Source organism: Macaca nemestrina, chromosome 2, assembly GCF_043159975.1.
Source record: "Macaca nemestrina isolate mMacNem1 chromosome 2, mMacNem.hap1, whole genome shotgun sequence".
NCBI lineage: Eukaryota > Metazoa > Chordata > Mammalia > Primates > Cercopithecidae > Macaca > Macaca nemestrina.
In genome coordinates this window covers 49,009,473-49,029,884 of record NC_092126.1, presented here as the reverse complement: position 1 = coordinate 49,029,884, position 20,412 = coordinate 49,009,473, and the positions used below count along the sequence as shown (strand labels likewise).

General features: G+C 36.2%; 1 protein-coding gene and 1 long non-coding RNA gene across 6 annotated transcripts in view; one reads left to right on the top strand and one right to left on the bottom strand.

The window, feature by feature from the left end:
• The window catches only part of LOC105470020 (phospholipid scramblase 2), a 47,756-nt gene that overhangs the window by 18,844 nt on the left and 8,500 nt on the right, over nt 1–20,412 (top strand). For both annotated transcript variants that reach the window (XM_071091084.1, XM_011721723.2), the window contains exons 2-6: nt 4,647–4,882; nt 6,289–6,331; nt 9,284–9,504; nt 10,599–10,760; nt 14,769–14,930. In XM_071091084.1, coding sequence (XP_070947185.1) covers nt 4,647–4,882; nt 6,289–6,331; nt 9,284–9,504; nt 10,599–10,760; nt 14,769–14,930 — 824 coding nt within the window. The remainder of the gene's footprint in view (nt 1–4,646; nt 4,883–6,288; nt 6,332–9,283; nt 9,505–10,598; nt 10,761–14,768; nt 14,931–20,412) is intronic.
• The window catches only part of LOC139361891 (uncharacterized), a 31,132-nt gene continuing 17,330 nt past the window's right edge, over nt 6,611–20,412 (bottom strand). For 2 of the 4 annotated variants that reach the window (XR_011619777.1, XR_011619779.1), the window contains exon 3: nt 6,611–7,335. This is a non-coding gene — a long non-coding RNA (uncharacterized lncRNA). Of the gene's footprint in view, nt 7,336–8,977; nt 9,029–20,412 lie in introns of all 4 variants that reach the window. The other 2 variants (XR_011619776.1, XR_011619778.1) reach the window with 2 other exon arrangements.

Sequence of the window (20,412 nt, the reverse complement as noted above, 5' to 3'; positions counted from 1 at the left end):
CTATACAGTTGTTAATATTTCACAACTGTAATACAAATTGTGAAGTCAGAACTGGAAATCCTCTGTGCTGCTTCTCCCTCTCCCTGAGTGCGGAGGTTTATAATTATCAAATAGTCCAGAGCAGACATGATTTCTGATAGAATTACTTTAAAAGAGATGTACTAATGTGTATATAGTATGTGCTACCTCAATTTACTCCAAATTTATCACTTACCAGAGAGTTAGAAAGAAGTGTGTAGTAATCAGATTGTAACTTGAAGTTCTGTGTTTGTTTTGGAGTAACTATAATTCAAATGGTACAATATACAATATGACTTTATCACGAACATTTATTTTCTTTCAGTACAGCATAAAAATATGATTTTCTTTTACTCTGAAGTTATTTCTGAAATTTACCTTTTAGTAAAAGTGCTGGAAGCAATGATTTAAAGTTATCATGTTAGATTAATTAGCTAATTTATTCAGGACACAGCCCAATCATTTCCTAAACTGAGTTATGTCATTTCTTGGAATAGACTCATCATATTAGTCAGAATTCTCTAAAGAAACAGAACTAGGATGGAGATATATATATATACACACACACACACATATATATATACACACACATATATATATACACACACACGAAGAGATGTATTATAAAAAATTGGCTCATGCAATTTTGTATGCCGAAAAGTCCCACCACATTAGAAGTCTGTAAACTGGAGACCCAGGAAAGCTACTGGTCCACCTTAGTTAGTCTACCCTAGTTACACATGTTTACTAGCTTATTGTTCACCTTATAGATTAATTGCAGAAAAATATGATTTAATATTTCTACTCTTCTGACTTGATGAGGTCCACAGCATTGATTTCTGACCAGTTAACGCAAACTGGATTCCTATTGTTCTAAGACAATCCAGGAAGTTAAATCAGTAACATAAATACATCTTTTGATTTATTTCAGGGACAAATAAACCCACTTGGAATTATTCAACCTTTGCTGAACTTCTTAGATGTAACTAAGAGGTGACTGTAATTGGAGCATTCTTAAGAGTTTCACTATATTATGAAAATGTGTGCTTAAAGTTGGTAATCATAAAAAATAATTTTGAAATGGCAAGGAAGGAGGTGGTTTCTTCTTGAGAACTCTATATTTTATTTGAGGATGTGGAGGGATCAGTTGACTTATTTGCCACTTAGGATTGCACAGTAGGAGGAGTTGGTGAAAGGGCAGCCAACACCAGAGTGGGCCTGAGAAGTGGGAGGGCAGTTTGCATTAGTGCATATGGGTCAAAGATAAAAATGTTGGGTAATGGAGATTTGCCTGATGTGTTCATTGTAATTAACAGTCATGAAAAGCACCGGGATCTACAGTAGATGGAGAAAATAGTGACTGGATAGTAGTGGGAAAGACTAGGATGGGGTCAAGGCATCAGAAGGCAGAATTACTGAGTAGAATATTTGCTGTCCTTTATGTTTCTATAGAAATACCAAGTACAGGCAGGGAGCGGTGGCTCATGCCTGTAAGCCCAGCACTTTGGGAGGCCGATGCAGGCAGATCACGAGGTCAGGAGATCAAGACCATCCTGGCTAGCACGGACAAAAACATTAGCCGGGCGTGGTGGAGGGTGCCTGTAGTCCCAGCTACTCCGGAGGCTGTGGCAGCTATAGCTGTGACAACTCCTGAGACTGGGTTCTCTGATTAAAAAAATAATAATAATACATCTCTTAATGAACAGAGTAATGTCACAACTTCTCAAATTTACAGGTCAGGATTGGAATGACAGGTCCACAGGACCTGAAATTTTACGAGATAATTGCAGTGGTGTGATCTGATAATTAACCTTTCTTGCTCTTTACCTGGACCATTCCTGGAGCCCAAGCCCAGAGGCTTGGAAATGAACCACACGCTTCATTTAGGTTGTGCAGGCCATGAAGACTGAAGTTTTAGCTCAATTACCCTTTGGGGTCTTAGCTCGCAGCATTTCTTCCTGATTAGACTCTCTTCCTAAAGTCTTCTAGAAAATGATCACCATCAGCCAAGTGCAGTGACTCACGACTATAATCCCAGCACTTTGGGAGGCCACAGTGGGCAGATAACGAGGTCAGAAGTTCGAGACCAGCCTGGCCAACATGGTGAAACCCCGTCTCTACTAAAAAATACAAAAATTAGCTGGGTGTGGTGGCGTGTGCCTGTAATCCCAGCTACTCGGGAGGCTGAAGCAGGAGAATCGCTTGAACCCAGGAGGCAGAGGTTGCAGTGAGCCGAGATCATGCCAGTACACTCCAGGCTGGTGACAGAGCAAGTCTCCATCTCAAAAAAAAAAAAAAGAAAGCGTTCATCATCATGGGCTGACCAACAATTTCTACATTCCTACCGAGGCCACATGCAGCGGTTTGTGCCTGTAATCCCAAGACTTTGGGAGGGCGAGACAGGAGGATCACTTGAGTCCAGGAGTTTGAGACCAGCCTGGGCAACATAATGAGACCCTGTCTCTATATAAAATAATAATAAATTCTACTGTGAAAACAGCAAGGGGAATGAGGTCAAGCCCAAAGGATTTAAATGGCCAGATAAGGCTCTACTCGATGAATAAAGAGGAATATCCCGTGAATGTGACTGTATTGTTTTAGAATATCTTGTTCCAACAGTTACACTGGACCTACAAATGTATAGACAACATATTAATATTAGGTCTCTTTCAGAACTATTTCAATCCATGAACAATAAAAGTAAGTTACTAAGTGTTTAATTTCCTCCCTATAATACTAAATGTGTTGTTGACTTGTTCTTTGTTGTATTTTTTTTAGCTTACGAAAGGATATTATTTGTAGCTATGTTTTCCTTTGCAAATCCCAGTACTGGGCACTCCTAAAAACTTTGCAAGATATATACGAGATCATGGTTCACTCTTCTGCTTAAATTCCTCCAGTAATTACCAATGACACCTGGGATAAAATCCAAACTCCTTACTAAGGGTCTCCCTAGATGAACTTCTTCCTATTGCTTTGGTGACAGCCATGCATACTCTTCTTTTCTTATGACTCTCCTCTCTCATGAACATGCTAAATTCCTTACAGAGTCAGGGTTTTTACATTTGCTTTTCCTTCCTCCTGTAGCATTTCTCTGCAGGTCTTCACATAAAGCTTTCCCCTTCTCATCTTTTTGATTTCAACATAAATTATATCCATCTTCCTCTGCCCTTTCTCCCAGGTTTTCCCCATCATACCAATATGAAGTTTTTTTAATAAAAAAATTATTTTATTTCCTCCAGAAGTTGACTGTAAGCTCATTGACAGCATATTGACTTTTTGATAGCTGTATCCCCTGATTCCGCAACACAGCCAATCACATCATGCATCATCTATATTCATTAATTGTAGGAGGAATAAATTATAAAAGCTATATTTACAGTGCATTAGTACTAGGCTAAATCTGTTTGCTAAGCCTTATTTTTATTAGTATATGAGCCTGTCACCAGTGTTCCACTTAAATGTACTGCCTATTCTAAGTATTATATTTTATGTGGCATTAAGTATTCATTTAAAATATTGAGGAACATAGTCCCTTGAAATTATTTTCCATTCCTATGGAATCACTACACTGTGGACTATACAAATAAGCTTATGAAGCATCATTGCAATGTACATTTGCATGTAATATAAAGATTATACTTATTACATTTTTCTCTATTCTGCTAAATACTTTAGAATTTTTCATCTGTTCAATGTTTTGCTTTTCTTTCTCAAAGTCTGTTGATTTTTTTACTTTTGTTTTGTTGAATTTTATCAAATTGTATGTTCTAAAGATCTAAGAGTGACAAATTGTGAAATTTAATTTTGTAACTGCAATATCATAATTGATGTTTTAAGAAAATTATCAAGGGAAACAGGAGAGAAATACGCTGTAGATTAAAACTCCTGGTAACCTGTTGGCCCAGACAAGCATCTGAAAACTGCTAGGAGGAATGACATGATTTTACCTCTGTATTAGGGTTTCTCAGCACTGTAGTATTTTGGGGTGGATAATTATTTGTTTCCACGGGGATGTTCTGGGCATTTGAGGATGTTTAGCAGCATCCCTGGCTTCCACCAACCAGGTGGTAATATCAGTCTCTCCTCCAGTTGCGACAACTAAAAATGGATCCAGACCTTGACAAATATCCCTTCATGGGTCAACCCCCCTCCCCATTGACTTCTATACAGATAGGATATGTCATTTGTTATAATTCCACAATTATAATTTTTCACAGGGTGCTTTTGGGCTCTGGGAATGCTGAAACATAGCCATTATTTTTGGTTTTTTTTTTTTTTTTTTTCAAATTTCATCTCTCTTTTCCATGAAGGCATGCCAGAATCTTCATATAGGTCACTTTAGATCAGTGGATTTACTTTCACTTTCACAGGTATAAAAGCATATTTTCTATCTGAGTTTTAAATAGTAAAGATAAAGCTCTGGGCCGACACTATTCACAGCGAACCACCCTCAATATAGAAGTGAATGTGGAACCACAGATATTTCATTGAAACATATCTGAAGATGAAAACATACCTCAAGCTTCACAGATATAAGACTTCTGAGTTGAGAGGTCAGTTTGTAGATAAGTAGGGTTATTCTAAAAAGGATTGATGACAAATTATTTTACTTGCTCCTATTTCAGGACCTCCCAGACATACTGTCTACCCTAAGCACCAGGTTGGACACATTGGGAAACAGGCTGGCCACCTGGGCTCCCAGGCCTTCTACCCTGGACGTCAGCATAGCTACCTAGTCCCACCTGCTGGCGCAGCTGGCATTCCTGTTCAAAATCAGCCAGGTAGACCTGCAGGGGCCCTATGGATGCCAGCACCACCACCACCATTAAACTGTCCACCAGGATTGGAATACTTAAGTCAGGTAATTTCAAATACGTAAAATACTCAGAAAAAATAAAACTGTGCTTCTGGTTTTTGAACCATAGTAATTTTGGTTGAGTGATATTTATTTATTTACTGCTTATTAATTAATTAATGTCAGAAATGGTAAACAACACATTCTGTTAACAAGTTACTGGTTCTTTTGGGTTCGATTCATTGTTAAATCAAAATATGAATGTCACAGGTGATTGTTTTCTAAGATTTTTTATATAATGTGATAATAGTCCAAAGTCAAAATTTATTAAGCACTATTTTCTAGGTTTTGTTTTTAAGCATTATACATGTATTACCTCACTTACTCTTTCCAGAATCTCTATGATGTGTAGGCGTTGTAATCATCATCACCCTACACAAGAGGAAACTGAGGTCCAGAGCAGTTACATAACTTACCCAGGATTAAAAACCTAATGAACTGGGGGTGCCGTGTTCATCACCAATCAGGGGCTGGTACCCTGATTCTGGATTCTGTGCTTTTTAATTCCAATACTGAATAATTTTCTTGACATTTAAAAGACATCTAAAGTTTAGAGTTGAGTTTTAGTAAGTAGTACCAAAAATGACTTAATATTGTTGTGTGGGATTTGAGTCATCTTTTTCTTCCAATTAGTAAAATTACATTTTTATGATGCTTTTATTTTTTGGAAGATCCAATTTTACAAATGTCACCAATAAGGAAAAAAAAAGTCCTGGATTTTGCTGTACTACATGATAGCTTACCTCAGCAAACCGAGGTTTAATATTGGTTTCGTCTTAGAGAACGGATTGGTAAAATAGGAATATAAAGTTTTATACCTCCAATCTATAAACAAATATTTCTGTGATAGTCAATGAGTTTTCAGTAAATGAATTATCTCTTTTACTCTTTATAACTTAATTTCCCACAATGTACTTGCACAGTGAATATTATAAGAATGTTTAGTAGTTCATATTTCTCTAAGAAATACCCTAGTTTTTTTAATGAGAGTCTCAAAAATATATAGAAGAAATTGTCAGTTACTATAAAATGATTATATGAAGTAGACATAAAATGAGTAACTGAGACTTACAATAAAAACTTATTTAAATTGATAAAAAAAGTCTTTATATTTTAAATCCTCATTTAGGAAGAACATTGTTTTCTAACTTTTATAGGGATTCCACTATATTAGTTTATTTTACCTAAGTTTACAATATTAGTAGTGAATGCTTTCAATAAACATACAGCATTTTTAATTAAGAATATGTTAACTTTAGTTTTACAATAAAAGGTAACAAACTTATTAAGAGTTGATAATGATAAATGTCAATAACTGATTATATGCAGTATTAAACAATAAAAACATGAATAGTAATTGGTTCTCTATAAAATATTTAACATACAACTTAATTTTCTTTTTACTATAATAGATAGATATGATACTAATTCATCAGCAAATTGAACTTCTGGAAGGTATGTATTAATTGTATTGCTTATATATCTAAAAAGAGAAGTTTATGCAAATAAAGATACATCAAAAACTATAAATATAGCATTCCGAGGGATGTGGGATGGTAAACCTGATTATTTACAAATATCTATCTTAACAATAATGAAATCAGTAGTCTATTTCTGAACATTAGAAGTGAAATGGTAAAATACAGTTGGCCCTTCCTATCTGTGGGTTCCACCTGTGTGAATTCAATCAACCATGGATCAAAACCATATTTTTAGAAATTGTACCTATACTGAGCATGTGCAGACTTCTTTTTCCTTGTCACTATTTCCTAAGCAGTACAATATAACAACTCTTTACATAGCATTTACCTTGTATTTGCGTATTATAAGTAATCTAGAGATGATTTAAATAATACAGGAGGAGGTTCATAAGTTATATAGTAACACCACGCCATTTTATATCAGGGACTTGAGAAACCTAGGATTTTATTATTCACAGGAGGTCCTAGAACCAATCTCCCACGGATACTGTGGGATGACTGCACTATTACGATAAGCATCTGTCCTAATGTTATAAACTCTAATGTAGAAAGAATACAGCCAAGACTTACTTTTGCTCTCTTGTCTCTCTCCAAATAACTTTAAGGGATTCAATCACTTTACCTGACTTCTACCACTTCAGCTCTTTTCTCTCCAATTTGTGATCACCTTGAGAATGGCACAGAGCCACATCCAATATTTTAGTTACCTTAGTACATTTCCAAATGAGTAAACTTTTTGAATTTGGATGGGAGTGTTTTGAAAAATTGTTGTTCCTGCCCACAGTTTCTCTTGGGAGTTCGGATGAATCCAGTAGAATCTTTGTTCCATGCACTGTAGATTACTAGCCAGGGTGCAGGGGCACTGCAGTGTTGGAGGATGCTGACCAGCAGGCCTCCAGCTTGTCTTCTTAGAAGAGCACTCCTGCTCCTGCTGAATATTCCTGATGCCACCAGATATTTTCTTGGGTCCAGTGCTTCCTAGGTGCAAGAATAAGTTCAGTAAGCCTCTACATGCTTCAGAACCGCCGCTAGGGGAATGAGAGCCTAGGTAGAGTTATGAACCACCGTGTCTTCCCTCTGATATAATAAAGTTACTTCTTCTATGTATTATAAAAACTGCTGGTTTTTAGAAAATATCTGTTAAATAAATTCATTTTTGCATAGCTGCAGTTTCTTTAACTGGTTGAAATTATAACTTGAATTGTACAAGCAGAGTAATGAATTTCATTAACATATACAATTGTTACCTATTACATTTAAACTGCTTTTAAAATACGTGATTAGATATTTGTAATGTTCTTGGTTTTTTGTAGTTTTGCTAAATTAAGTTTGCTCTGGAAAGGAGCACTATGTTCTGTAATAGTTTGTATTCTGAATTATTTAAAATGTTTTATTTTATGGAATATATAATAGAGATTATAAAATCCAAAAGGCCAGACAGTATACATTATACAATATTATGTTTACAATTTTTAGATTTATAAGCTTTATATATATTTGCACAATATATGTGCTTCATTGAAAAATACAAAGTTCCACATTTACCAGTTTTTAATTTTTTAAAAAGACATTTTTAATTTTCTTTTCTTTTTTTCTCAAATTGAAAGTCTATATTGTTTGCTAACATCAAGGCATATAAAAAGATGATTACTCAGTTTATTTTTAGCACCTGAGACTATGACAAATACTTATACCTTACCATGACTGAAAAGTTAATAGATTCTAAAAATATAATTGCTGCAGTCTTTTGTTTTGTCTCCATTTTTCAAGTAACTTGAAGGAAACTTCAAGATTGTGTAACCCCATTGATCTCATTTTATAGATAAACGAGCTTAAGATTTTTTGCAAGCAAGTTACGTAATTAAACAATTAGTTGGATAACAGATGCCCACACATGAATTAATTTTTTTAAATTCGATTTAAAATTTTTTCACAAACTTTTGTCTATGGCAGATGTTGAGGTCAAGTGCAGTTCCTATATAGGCACAGTCCAGGACCTGTTTGAGTCCCACCATAGATTCTTAAGGAAGTTTATGGTAATAGGACTTGTGAGGAACAATTCTGTGTGATGTCCTTCTGTGGATAGTGGGACAATTCATTGCTCCTTCATGGCTTTAAACAAGGAGAGGTTTCCAATGTGTGGTTCAATATAGAAGTCCTTGGTAAGATACCATGTGAGCGTCAGCATTTTGCGTTCTTCTGTTTCCCCAAGACGTTAGCCTGTCTAAGGTACAGAGTTCACTTAGGATGCTCACAGTCTAGATATTCTGAGTTGAAGCCCTGATTGCCAAGCACCTTCCCCATTTGTTTAATATTCATCTCTTACTTTCAAATTACTGCAGAGCTAAATAAGGGTGCCCTGAGCCCAATGTGATGTTCTAATTTGCCTTCCATTTTTGCCTCTCACTTTTTATGCATGTGTCTTGAGAATTAACCCTCCTATTGCCTTTCATCAAACAGTGCAAACAAACAAGACATAAGTGTGGCTTATAAAACGAAATCTTAAACCAATTGATTTAATATATTTTTTGCAATCATCCTATATTCCTCTCCATAATATGCGATAACTATACCAAATAAATGGACGTTTTATCCGTACACCTAGCACCACTGTGCTTACCTGCAGCATTGCCCCAACCCTCAGCAGTGAAATGTCTCTTCTCACAGGAGTCTATGGGATTAGAAAAATATGACTTGCTTTCTTTTCCATGTCTCACAGAAGGACTCAATTTCTCCATGCATTAATAGCCTAGCTTCCTCCTTTCCCTTTGCCTTTTTCCTCTGCCTGATCAATTCTAAATATCATTCCTTTTTATTCTTTCTATGATACTTGGAGCATCATCTAAAACTAGCTAGATATTATAATGTCTTAAGATAGGTTCAATAATTTTAACATAAAGGCAACTGATTTTATTTTCATTTTTAGTCCTATTCAGTTTTGAAAGTAGTAACGTGTATGAAATCAAGAACAGCTTTGGGCAGAGGATTTATTTTGCAGCAGAAGATACTAATTTCTGTACCCGAAATTGCTGTGGGCGGTCTAGACCTTTTACTTTGAGGATTACTGATAATGTGGGTCAAGAAGTCATAACTCTGGAAAGACCACTAAGATGTAACTGTTGTTGTTGCCCCTGCTGCCTTCAGGAGGTATGTGAGCAATTACTAGAGCTTTTCGTAAAGTAGTTCAGCAAGGATTTCCGCCCTTTCATTGAATCTGTATAATCAAATGAGATTTAAAGGAATATGGCTCCATGAGCTATATGTTTGGGCTTCTGAATCAATTGTATAAGAAGGGAAGGAAGGCAAGTAAACAACAGGGAATAGTTAGCCTCGTGTCCTGCAGCAGTCTGCCTCATGGGGTTGAGCAACTGCTCAGATATGAGAGTTCTTGATATTCAAGGGAAGGTCAGATAGGGCACCTTTTTCAAATCATTTTTTAGAGATGACTACAAGAGGCATGGTCGAAACCAGCAGAGTTGCACCATTGAAAATATCCTAAAATAGCATTCTAGGATCATGGAGACAAAAGAATGAAGGAAAGAACAGATGTGTTCATCTCATAATTTTGGCCAACCTACTAAGGGACAAACCTAGGACAAAGTCTTATCTCCTATGTTTTTCATTTCTCCTTTTCAAAATAAAAACCTATATATCTGTGTCATCTGCAAAAGGGATGTCCTAAATGGGAGTATCTTCAGCTCTGTAAAGACCAGATATCTCTGTTTCATATTGCATGGCAGCCTACTCCTAGAGAATACGATTTCAGGGAAGACACTGGGGTTCAGAGATGTTTTAGGAAGGTTGGCCTTTTCCAGGATCCCACTGGCCCAACACCATATCTGCCTGGGTAACTTAGTCTTGCATACAGATTGCTGTGAGAACATCACACAGATAGAGATAAAGGCATAGACTTATCTAAAGTCTAATACTGTACTTATTTTGAGAGGATAATTGAAGTTATTATTAGTGAATTGCTTTGTTTTCCATGCCATTTAGGTTAGGTATAATTATATATTTGTAAGAATATCTATCTGAGGAAAAACTGAGAATTTGATGGGAAATGCTCTATAATTTGAATAGCACATTAAAATATGTTACATTGTTTGATCATTTTTTAAAAAGTCCTAGGAAGTCCTCACTTACAATGTCTGGCACTTAGGAAATGCTCAGTAAATTAGAGCTATTATTAGATATTTTTAGTATGATGATTTATTATATTCACACATATTTTACTTTTGTAGATAGAAATCCAAGCTCCTCCTGGTGTACCAGTAGGTTATGTTACTCAGACCTGGCACCCATTTCTAACAAAGTTTACAATTAAAAATCAGAAAGGAGAGGATGTACTAAAAATTAGTGGTCCATGTATTGTGTGCAGCTGTTTTGCAGGTGTTGATTTTGAGGTAAGAGATGTCATAATGTTTATAGAATTTGCTTGTTTAATATAAGAAGAATATAATTGTGCAGAATGTTATGAATGCCTTAAATTAGTATTGTGTACTGATGTCTCAATAGCAAGATAATATTCCCATATATTTAACTTTGATCAGAGGGGGGGTTATTACTGACTAAAGGTCAGTATTGATAATGATAAATGGATGAAAAAAGAAGCAGAGCTCTGTAGTCAAATAAAAATAAGCAAATCATCTAACACTTAAACATGTTGGTTTCTGTGTGGTGACACTATATATTATCCATTATAAATAAAACTTTAACCTTGTCATCTAATTCTGATTGCCAAAGCATATGGATCCTTCCTTAATCTGAAATATAGGCTGCCAGTGCTCCAGGCCATGTCCAGAAGTTCTGACATCTTTGAGTTCCTACAGAAAGCCCAATCATGCAAAGATAGTTTTGAGAAAGTCAGTGTAATATGTATTACCCAATTATACTTCTCTGTGGTCTCTTCTCTAACCCTGTATTAAATTAGGTCATTGGAAACCACAATATGTCTCTATATTAAATTCCTGCAGAAATTTCATTACAGCAGTTCTCCAACAGACAGCCTAGCCTTATAATCAAATCATTTAGCTGCAAATATTTAACCATCAGAAGATTTTATAACTTAATCTTGATTTCCTGATTCTCTTGGAAAATCAGAAAATTTGGTAAACTAGGCCCACAATTCCACAAAATAAGGAATAAAAATCCTAAAGTTGAGTAGGGCTACCTCACTTATGATAAAATGTGGGAACTCTGACAGTGTCCCCACATCTTTCTAAGGTTTTGCACTATCCAGTTTCATTCTGTTGCATCCTTTCTTCTCTAATAATATGATTTTTAATTTCTCTATTAGAATTTAGTTATATAAAAATGAATGCTTCCCCTTTTCAACTTCATAATCTGATGACAGAGATGGGAAATTCTAAGAAAACACATGTGTTGTAGAGACTTAAAATGCTGTTATAAAGGGATATATATATATGTATATAAAATGTATGATAATATGTGTATATAAAATGTATGATAATATGCATTGGATATATGCGCATGTGTGTGGGTGTATATGGGTGTGTGGGTATGTGAGTGTATAATATGTATGTACAGGAAACTTATGTAGGGATATGTATAATAATAGTTCTCTTTTCATGCCCATAAAAATCCAGACAAGTGAAAGATTATTTCTCCTTCTAGGAATGATATTAATAAAAGTCTAATAGGAATATAATTTATTCCTAAGAAATGAGTAAATCACTAACAAATTGTGAAACATTCTTAATACTAAAAATTTAGATTTCATTCAGTAGCTCTTCAATTCTCTATGTCTGCAGACACCAGATTCTAAGAGTAACTAGAATTCATATGATTTGAGAATGCAGGAAAATAATGCATATAGTAAATTTTATAGCAATTTTGAGCTTGTAATTTAAAAATACCTTTTCAGTAATCTTTCATAAATTATATGTTTTGAATTATGTAGCTCCTCTAGTATCTTACACATTATTTTAATATATTATTTTGGTGTTTACCTAGGTTCTATGTGCTAGTGGCCTATTTGTATTTTTTGCATTTATAATTTACATTGCAAATAAATATTTAGTTTTTTTAGACTATCTTTACCAATTATTAGTATTAAATTTACAGACTTAAAAATTTCATGCTAATATAATACACTACAATTCTTTTTTTACTCATACTTCTGATACCAAATGTGTGGATATTTTTTCCCCGTGTCAACCAATTCTCTTTCTCTACAGATATCTACTGGGTTCCCTACAACTCAGGTCAATTCTGACACTCACTCACCTGGAGTTAATGCAGACACCACAGGTTAAGGTCTCAGTCCCACAAAACTGTTCCGTATTTCAAACTCCAACCACAAATGCAAGATCTCCTGTACGTCTAACCAACTGGCTATAAATCAGGGTTCTCACAACCTCCTCCATGGGTTTGACAATTTGTTAAAACTATATACAAAATGTAGGAACACATTTTATTTATGTTTGCTGATTTATTGTAAAGGATACAGATGGATAGCCAGATGAAGAGGTTAATAGAATGAGTTCTGGAAGAGTCCTGAGCAAAGGGGGATCTGTCCCTGTGGAACTGGGGTAAGCCACTTTCATGGCACGTGAGTTCACCAATCCAGAAAGCCTCTGAACCTGTTGTTGAGAGTTCTTAGGAAGTTGCATTATGTAGGCATAACTGATTTAAACCATTGACTGTTGGTAAATAACGAACTCCAGCCTTACTCTCATCTCTGGAAGTTGGGGACAGGACTGAATGGTTCAATCCTCTAAGCATTGCTTGGTTTTTCTGGTGTCCAGCCTAATACTGAAGCTATCAGGAACCCCAACCAAAAACCACTAGTCATCTTAATATACAAAAGACTTATTGTTTAGAAGATTCTAAGGATTTTGAAGCTGTGTGCCAGCAATCTGGGACAAACACCAAATATTAAAGCAAGACTCTTCTATTACCCCTAGTAACTTAGAAAGTTAAGAGAATTTTAGAAATTCTGTGTCAGGAAGCAGGGATAAAAACTCAATGTAGGCCGGGTGTGGTGGCTTATGTAATCCCAGCACTTTGGGAGGCCGAGGCAGGCGGATCACCTGAAGTCAGGAGTTCGAGACCAGCCTGGCCAATATGGTGAAACCCCGTCTCTACTAAAAATACAAAAATTAGCCGGGCATGGTGGCAGGCACCTGTAATCCCAGCTACTTGGGAGGCTGAAGGCAAGAGAATCGCTTAAACCTGGGAGGCGGAGGGTGCAGTCAGTGGAGATAGTGCCATTGCACTCCAGCCTGGGGGACAAGAGTGAGACTTTGTCTAAAAAAATAAATAAAATAAAAACCAAAAATAAAAAAACAAAAACAAAAACAAAAACAAAGAAAAAAAACTTAATGTATAGTTCTTATGATATTGTAAATACCAATGTATTATTTCCAGAGGTTGAAGTAATTTTACCTTATTTTCTGTTTTGTTTTTAAAATGTTATACAGAATTTAGCTAAAATTATCTAGACTTTATAACTTTTTTTCATAAAAATTATCTAGACTTTATAATGATCTGCATATGTAGGTCATTATTTATATTTCTGATCCTGTGTTCAAATTTGCAAACGACATTCCTGACTTGGGTTGACATAACTCTTACATGTAGTTTGGTGAATGTTAGCTATATTCAGCCACTACCTGCCCATCTGGTGAGGTGTTTTTGTCTGAGCACACTCTTTTCAACTCTAATGATGACCCCCAGGTTTCCTCAGCAGAATTTTTACAACCTTTATTTTTTTTTTCACAAAAATAGTAAAGTTTTACGTTGGAGATCTTTTCTACCTATTTTTTTTTTTTTTTTTGGTCTTCACACCCCACTAGTTATCTGGTCTTGCCCACACCCTTGACTTGAGGCATCCCATCAAGTTACTTATTGGTTGCTTCTTCACTCAAACTGTCATTCTTCTTTTCTAGGCTCTTAGCATTTTATGTTTTCCTACTGACAGTGGGTGGTAGTGAGGCCTCTCTTCATATTTAAACGTTCAGCTGTGTAAACGCTCTGTGCGTCTCTAAAAAGCAGAAGTCTAATAGGAGTTTCATTTATTTCCTTCCTGATGGCTTCTAGAAATTATATCAAAGAAATACTTCAAATTTATATCCTTTTCTGCTTAAATTTTGTTTGGGGTCAATTCAAATAAATAAAACATATGTTAATGTCTATCTTAATATAAAATAGAAAATGTTAAAAATTTCAGTAAAACTACTTTTATGTAAGTTTTCTATAAAATAGAACAGTTTTTTAATGTATCTATAAATATACAGGAGTCTATATGAATCTAATGTAACACATTAACTGTATGCTCATAATTATACATGCTTTCCTGTTACTCCAACTTTAAAAGTACTTTTGCTATAAGTTTTCTATAAATTTTTAAGATTTTTTTTTTTTTTTTTTTTTTTTTTTTTACAATTTAGATTACATCTCTTGATGAACAAATAGTGGTTGGCAGGATTTCTAAGCACTGGTCTGGGCTTTTAAGAGAGGCATTTACAGATGCTGACAACTTTGGAATCCAATTCCCTAGAGACCTTGATGTTAAAATGAAAGCCGTGATGATTGGTGCCTGTTTCCTCATTGTAAGTCTATTCCTGCTAATCTTGGTTACAGATGTCTTCTCTAGAATCATTCTGAAATAATTTAATAAATTATACATTGTAAGATAACCATTTAGAGTATAAAGTTTTTATAAAATGTTCTCATTTAATCCCAGCACTGAAATTATATTTGATTCTGATTCTCCGGACTTATAGGCAGTTAGTTTATGTCTGAAGAGTCTACACACTTTCAAATGGCAAGAGAATAACTTTATATGCTAAGAAGAAGCTCTGGTTTGGGGGAGGGTTATTAAAAAATCAAATATATTATTAGGAGAAAAATCTGAAGCTAGTCTTACGTGGAATAAAACTCAGTGAAACACAGAAATTTCATCCTGACTCATTAAATTAAAACATCTAACATGGGATTATAAAGTGCAATAAGAGTATACATTCAATCAAGCCTCTAAACCTAACTACCAGTTTACAGGAAATACATAGGGTAAAGCGGTGATTCTGAATGTATATTTATATTAGAATTATCTAGACATTTTTTGAAAGCCCTCACGTACCAGGCCATTCCCCACTTCAACTAAACAAGAATCTCAGAGTCAGAAGTTTGTGTAGTGCCCCAGATGATACGAACATGCAGCCAAAGTTGAGGTTTATGGAAACAGCGCAATGGTCCTCAACTTTAGCTGCACAGTAGAAACACCTGGGTAACTTTCAAACTCCTCACGTCCATCCAAATTTACTAAACTAAAATCTCTGGAGTTAGGATGAAGACTTCAAGCTGTTTAAAGCTCCCAGGTGATTCCAATATTCAATCAAGGTTTGAAACGCCAGATAGATATCTTAAACATTAATTTGGTGATATAATCAGAAAACCTTAACAGAGAACATACAGCAAAAAGGACCCAGCTCCTTCAACAAGTAAATGGCAATGAAAATAATGGGATAAAGTTAAACAGGGGAAGCTGATGAAGATGGCTGAATAGAAGGCTCTGAGAATTATCCCCATTGCAGGAACTCCAAATTGAACAACTGTCCACACAACAGAAAGCAAGTTCATAAGAACTAAAAATCAGTCATTTGACTGATCATTGTACCTGGTTTAAAGATCACATTTTAAAAAGGCACTGAGGAGGGTAGGACAGAGAGTCTTGAATTGCCTAAACCACTCCTCCCACATACCTGGCAGTGGCTATCTGGTGGAGAGACAGAATCCGTGTGTTTGGGGGAGGGAGAACACAGTGATTGTGGGACTTTGCATTGGAACTCTGTGCTTCCCTGTCATAGCAGAAGGTAACATGTGGCATAGCACTCACGGAGACAGCATATAAACCAGCCTTAGCCAGAGGGGCATTGCTCATCCCACCATTCAGAACCTGAGTTCTGACAAACCTTGCTACCATGAGCTAAAGTGCTCTGGGCTTCTAAATAAACTTGAAAGACACTCTAAGCCACAAGGACTACAATACCAGGGCAAGTCCCGGTGCTGTGCTGTGCTGGGCATGGAGCCACTGGACTTACGGTGCCTATAACCTAGTGAGACACCAGCCAGGGCAGCACAAAGAGTGCCTGTATCACCCCTTCCCCAACTCCAGGCAGCACAGCTTGCAGTTCCAGTAGAGACTCCTTCCCTCTTCATGAGGAGAGAGGTGGAGAGAATAAAGAGGTCTTTTTCTTGCAACTTGGATACCACCCCTAGCACCCAGACAATGTTTCTAAACACACTGCAGGCCAGAAGAGAGCCCACTGCCTTGAAGGGAAGGACCCAGTCCTGCTAGGATTTATTGCCTGCTGACTAAAGAGCCCTTGGATCCTAATGTCTGTCCTGTTGGTAGCCAGGCAGTACTTGCTGTGGGCATTAGGGGAGATTCTAAGACATGCTTACTTCAGGTATGGCCCAGCACATTCCCAGCTGTGGCAGATATGGGGAGATATGGGAAAGTACATATGGCTGCAGTAACCGAAAACAGATCAAAACACCCAAGTTCTTTTGAATACCTGGAAAGCCTTCCCAAGGACAGGTACAAACAAGCCCAGACTGCAAACACTGCAATAAACACCTAACTCTTCAATGCCCGAACCCTCCTACCTGAGGAAAGAAGAGGAAAGAGGACAGAAGATTTTGTCTTGCAACTTGTATACCAGCTTGGCCACGGTGGGAGAGAACACCAAGTGGGCTCTAGTGTCCATGATTCCAGGCCGTGGCTCCTGGATGGCATTTATGAACTTGTGCTGGGCCAGAGGGGAGCCTGCTGCCATGAAGGGAGATATTCAGGACTGGCATAATTCACCACAAGGTGACTGAAGAGCCCTTGGGCCTTGAGTGAACATCAGTGGTAGCTAGGTAATACTTAACATCAATGGCAGCTAAACAGTATATATTATGGGCCTGGGGTGGTGGTGGCCAAGGGGAAAGACACTTTTTCTTAAGGAAATGGAAGAAAATCATGTGAAGATTTTTTCCCTGCAACTTGGGTTGTAGCTCAGCCACAGAATATGGCACCAAGTAGATTCCTAAGGTTCCTGACTCCAGACTCAGGCTCCTGTATAGTATCTCTGGACCTACCCAGGATCAGGAGGGAACCTGATGCCCTGAAAGAAAGGATACAAGCCTGACTGGATTTGACACTTGCCAATAGTAGAGCTCTTGGGACTTGAGTGAACATAGGTGGTAGCCAGGTAGCGGTCATTGCAGACTTAGGCAAGACCCGGTGCTGTGCTGGCTTTGAGTTTGACCCAGTGCAGTTCCAGTGGTGGTGGTCACAGGGGTTTTTGTGTTACCCTTCCCTCAGATCTAGGCAGCTCAGCACAGAGATGCTCCTTGTTGGGGGAAAGTCAGAGAAGAGAACAAGAGTCTGCTGGTGTCACAGGGAGTGTTTCTGGATTTTACCCAAGACTGCCAAGGCATTACTTCTATGAGTCTCCAAGAGCCACAGCATTACTAGGTTTGGGGTATCCACAAAAGTACATATGGCTGCAGTAACCAAAACTTAGATCAAAACACCCAAGTTCTTTTGAATACCTGGAAAGCCTTCCCAAGAAGGACAGGTACAAACAAGCCCAGACTGCAAACACTGCAGTAAACACCTAACTCTTCAATGCCCAAACATGAATTAACATCCACAAACATCAAGACCATCTGGGAAAACATGGCCTCACCAAATGAACTCAATAAGGCACCAGGGACCAATCATGGAGAGACAGAGATATGTGAACTTATGGACAGAGAATTCAAAATAGTTGTTTTGAGAACACTCAACAAAATATAAGTTAACACAGAGGAGGAATTCAGAATCCTATCAGATAACGTTAACAAATAGATTGAAATAGCTAAAAAGAAACAAGCACAAATTCTGGAGTTGAATAATGCAGTTGATGTATTGAAGAATGCACCAGAGTCTCCAAACAGTAGAGCTGATGGAGCAGAATAAAGAATGAGTGGGCTTAAAGACAGGATATTTGAAAATATGCAGTCAGAGGAGACAAAAATTAAAAATAAAAAAACAATGAAGCTTGCCTGCAAGATCCAGAAAATAGTCTCAAAAGGGCAAATCTAAGAGTTATTTGTCGTAAAGAGAAGGTAGAGAAAGAGACAAGAGTAGAAAGTGTATTCAAGGGGATAACAGAGAACTTTTCAAACCTAGAGAAAGATATAAATATTCAAATACAAGAAGGTTATAGAACTCCAAGCATGTTTAACCCAAAGAAAACTACCTCAAGGCATTTTATATTCAAACTCCCAAATGTTAATGATAAAGAAAGGATCCTAAAAGCAGCAAGAGAAAAAAAATAAATAAATAACATAAAAGCAAGATCCGATACATGTGGCAGCAGACTTCTCAGGTCAGAAGAGAGTGGCTTGGCATATTTAAAGTGCTGAAGGAAAGAAATGTTTATATAGAATAGTATATCCAACAAAATTGTCTTTCAAACATGAAGGAGAAATACAGACTTTTCCAGGTAAACAAAAGCTGAGTAATTTCATTAACACCAGATCTGTCCTACAATAAATGCTAAAGGGAGTTCTTCAATCTGAAAGCAGATGTTAACGAGTAACAAGAAATCATCTGAAGGTACAAAACTCACTGGTAATAAATAGTAAGTACACAGATAAACACAGAATATTATAACACTGTGATTGTAGTGTGCAAACTACTCATATGGTAAGTAGAAAGACTAGAATATAAACCTATTAAAAATAAAAATTGCAACAACTCTTTAAGACATAGACAGTATAATAACATATGAATAGAAACAACAACAAATTTAAAAATGGGATGATGAAATTAAAGTGTAGATTTTTTTATTACTTTTCTCTTTGTTTGTTCATGCAATCAGTGTTAAGTTTCCATGAGTTTATAATAATGGGTTGTAAGATATTATCTGCCAGCCTCAGAGTAATCTTAAATCAAAAACATAGAAAAGATACATACAGAATCAAAAGCAAGAAATTAAAACAGGCCACCAGAGAAAATCCCTTTCTCTAAAAGGATGACAAGAAGGAAGGAAAGAAGGAAGAGAATATCACAAAAATAACCAGAAAACAAAATAACAAAATGACAGGAATAAGTCCTTACTTATCAATAATGGCATTGAATATAAATGGACTAAACTCTCCAATCAAAAGACATGGAATGATTGAATGGGAAACAAAAACAAGACCCAACCACTTGTTGCCCTCAAGAAACACACTTCACCTCTAAAGGCACACATAGATTGAAAATAAAAAAGATGGAAAAAAATTCCATGAAAATGAAGAGCAGGACTAGTTATACTTAGACAATATAGATTTCAAGAGAAAAACTGTAAAAAGAGGCAACAAAGGCATTATGTAATGATACAGGGGTCAATTTTGCAAGAAGATGTAACAATTGTAAATATATATGCACCCAATACTGGAGCACTCAGATGTAGAAAGCAAATATTATTAGAGGTAAAGGGAGAAATAGACCCCAATACAATAATAGCTGGAGACTTCAACACCCTACTTTCGGCACTGGACAGATCTTCCAGACAGAGAATCAACAAAAAAAACATCAAATCGAATCTGCACTATAAACCAAATGGACCCAAAAGATATTTTCAGAACAGTTAATACAATGCCTATAGAATACACATTTGTCTTCTTAGCATATGGCTCATTCTTGAGGATAAACTATATGTTAGGCCACAAAAAAAGTCTTAAAGATTCTTTAAAAAATGAAATTAAATTAAATATCTCCTCTGACCACAATGGAATAAAACTAGAAATCAATAACAAGAAGAACTTGTGGAAATTAACTTGTGGAAATTAAACAACAAAAAAGAACATACGGAAATTAAACAATATGCTCCTAAATTACCAGTGGGTAAATGAAGAAACAAAGAAGGAAATTAACAAGTTAATTGAAACAAATGATAATGGAAACAGAACATACCAAACGCTGTGGGATACAGCAAAAGCAGTACCAAGAAGAATGTTTATAGCAATAAGCTCCCATATCAAAAATGTAGAAAAAAGTTCAAATAAATA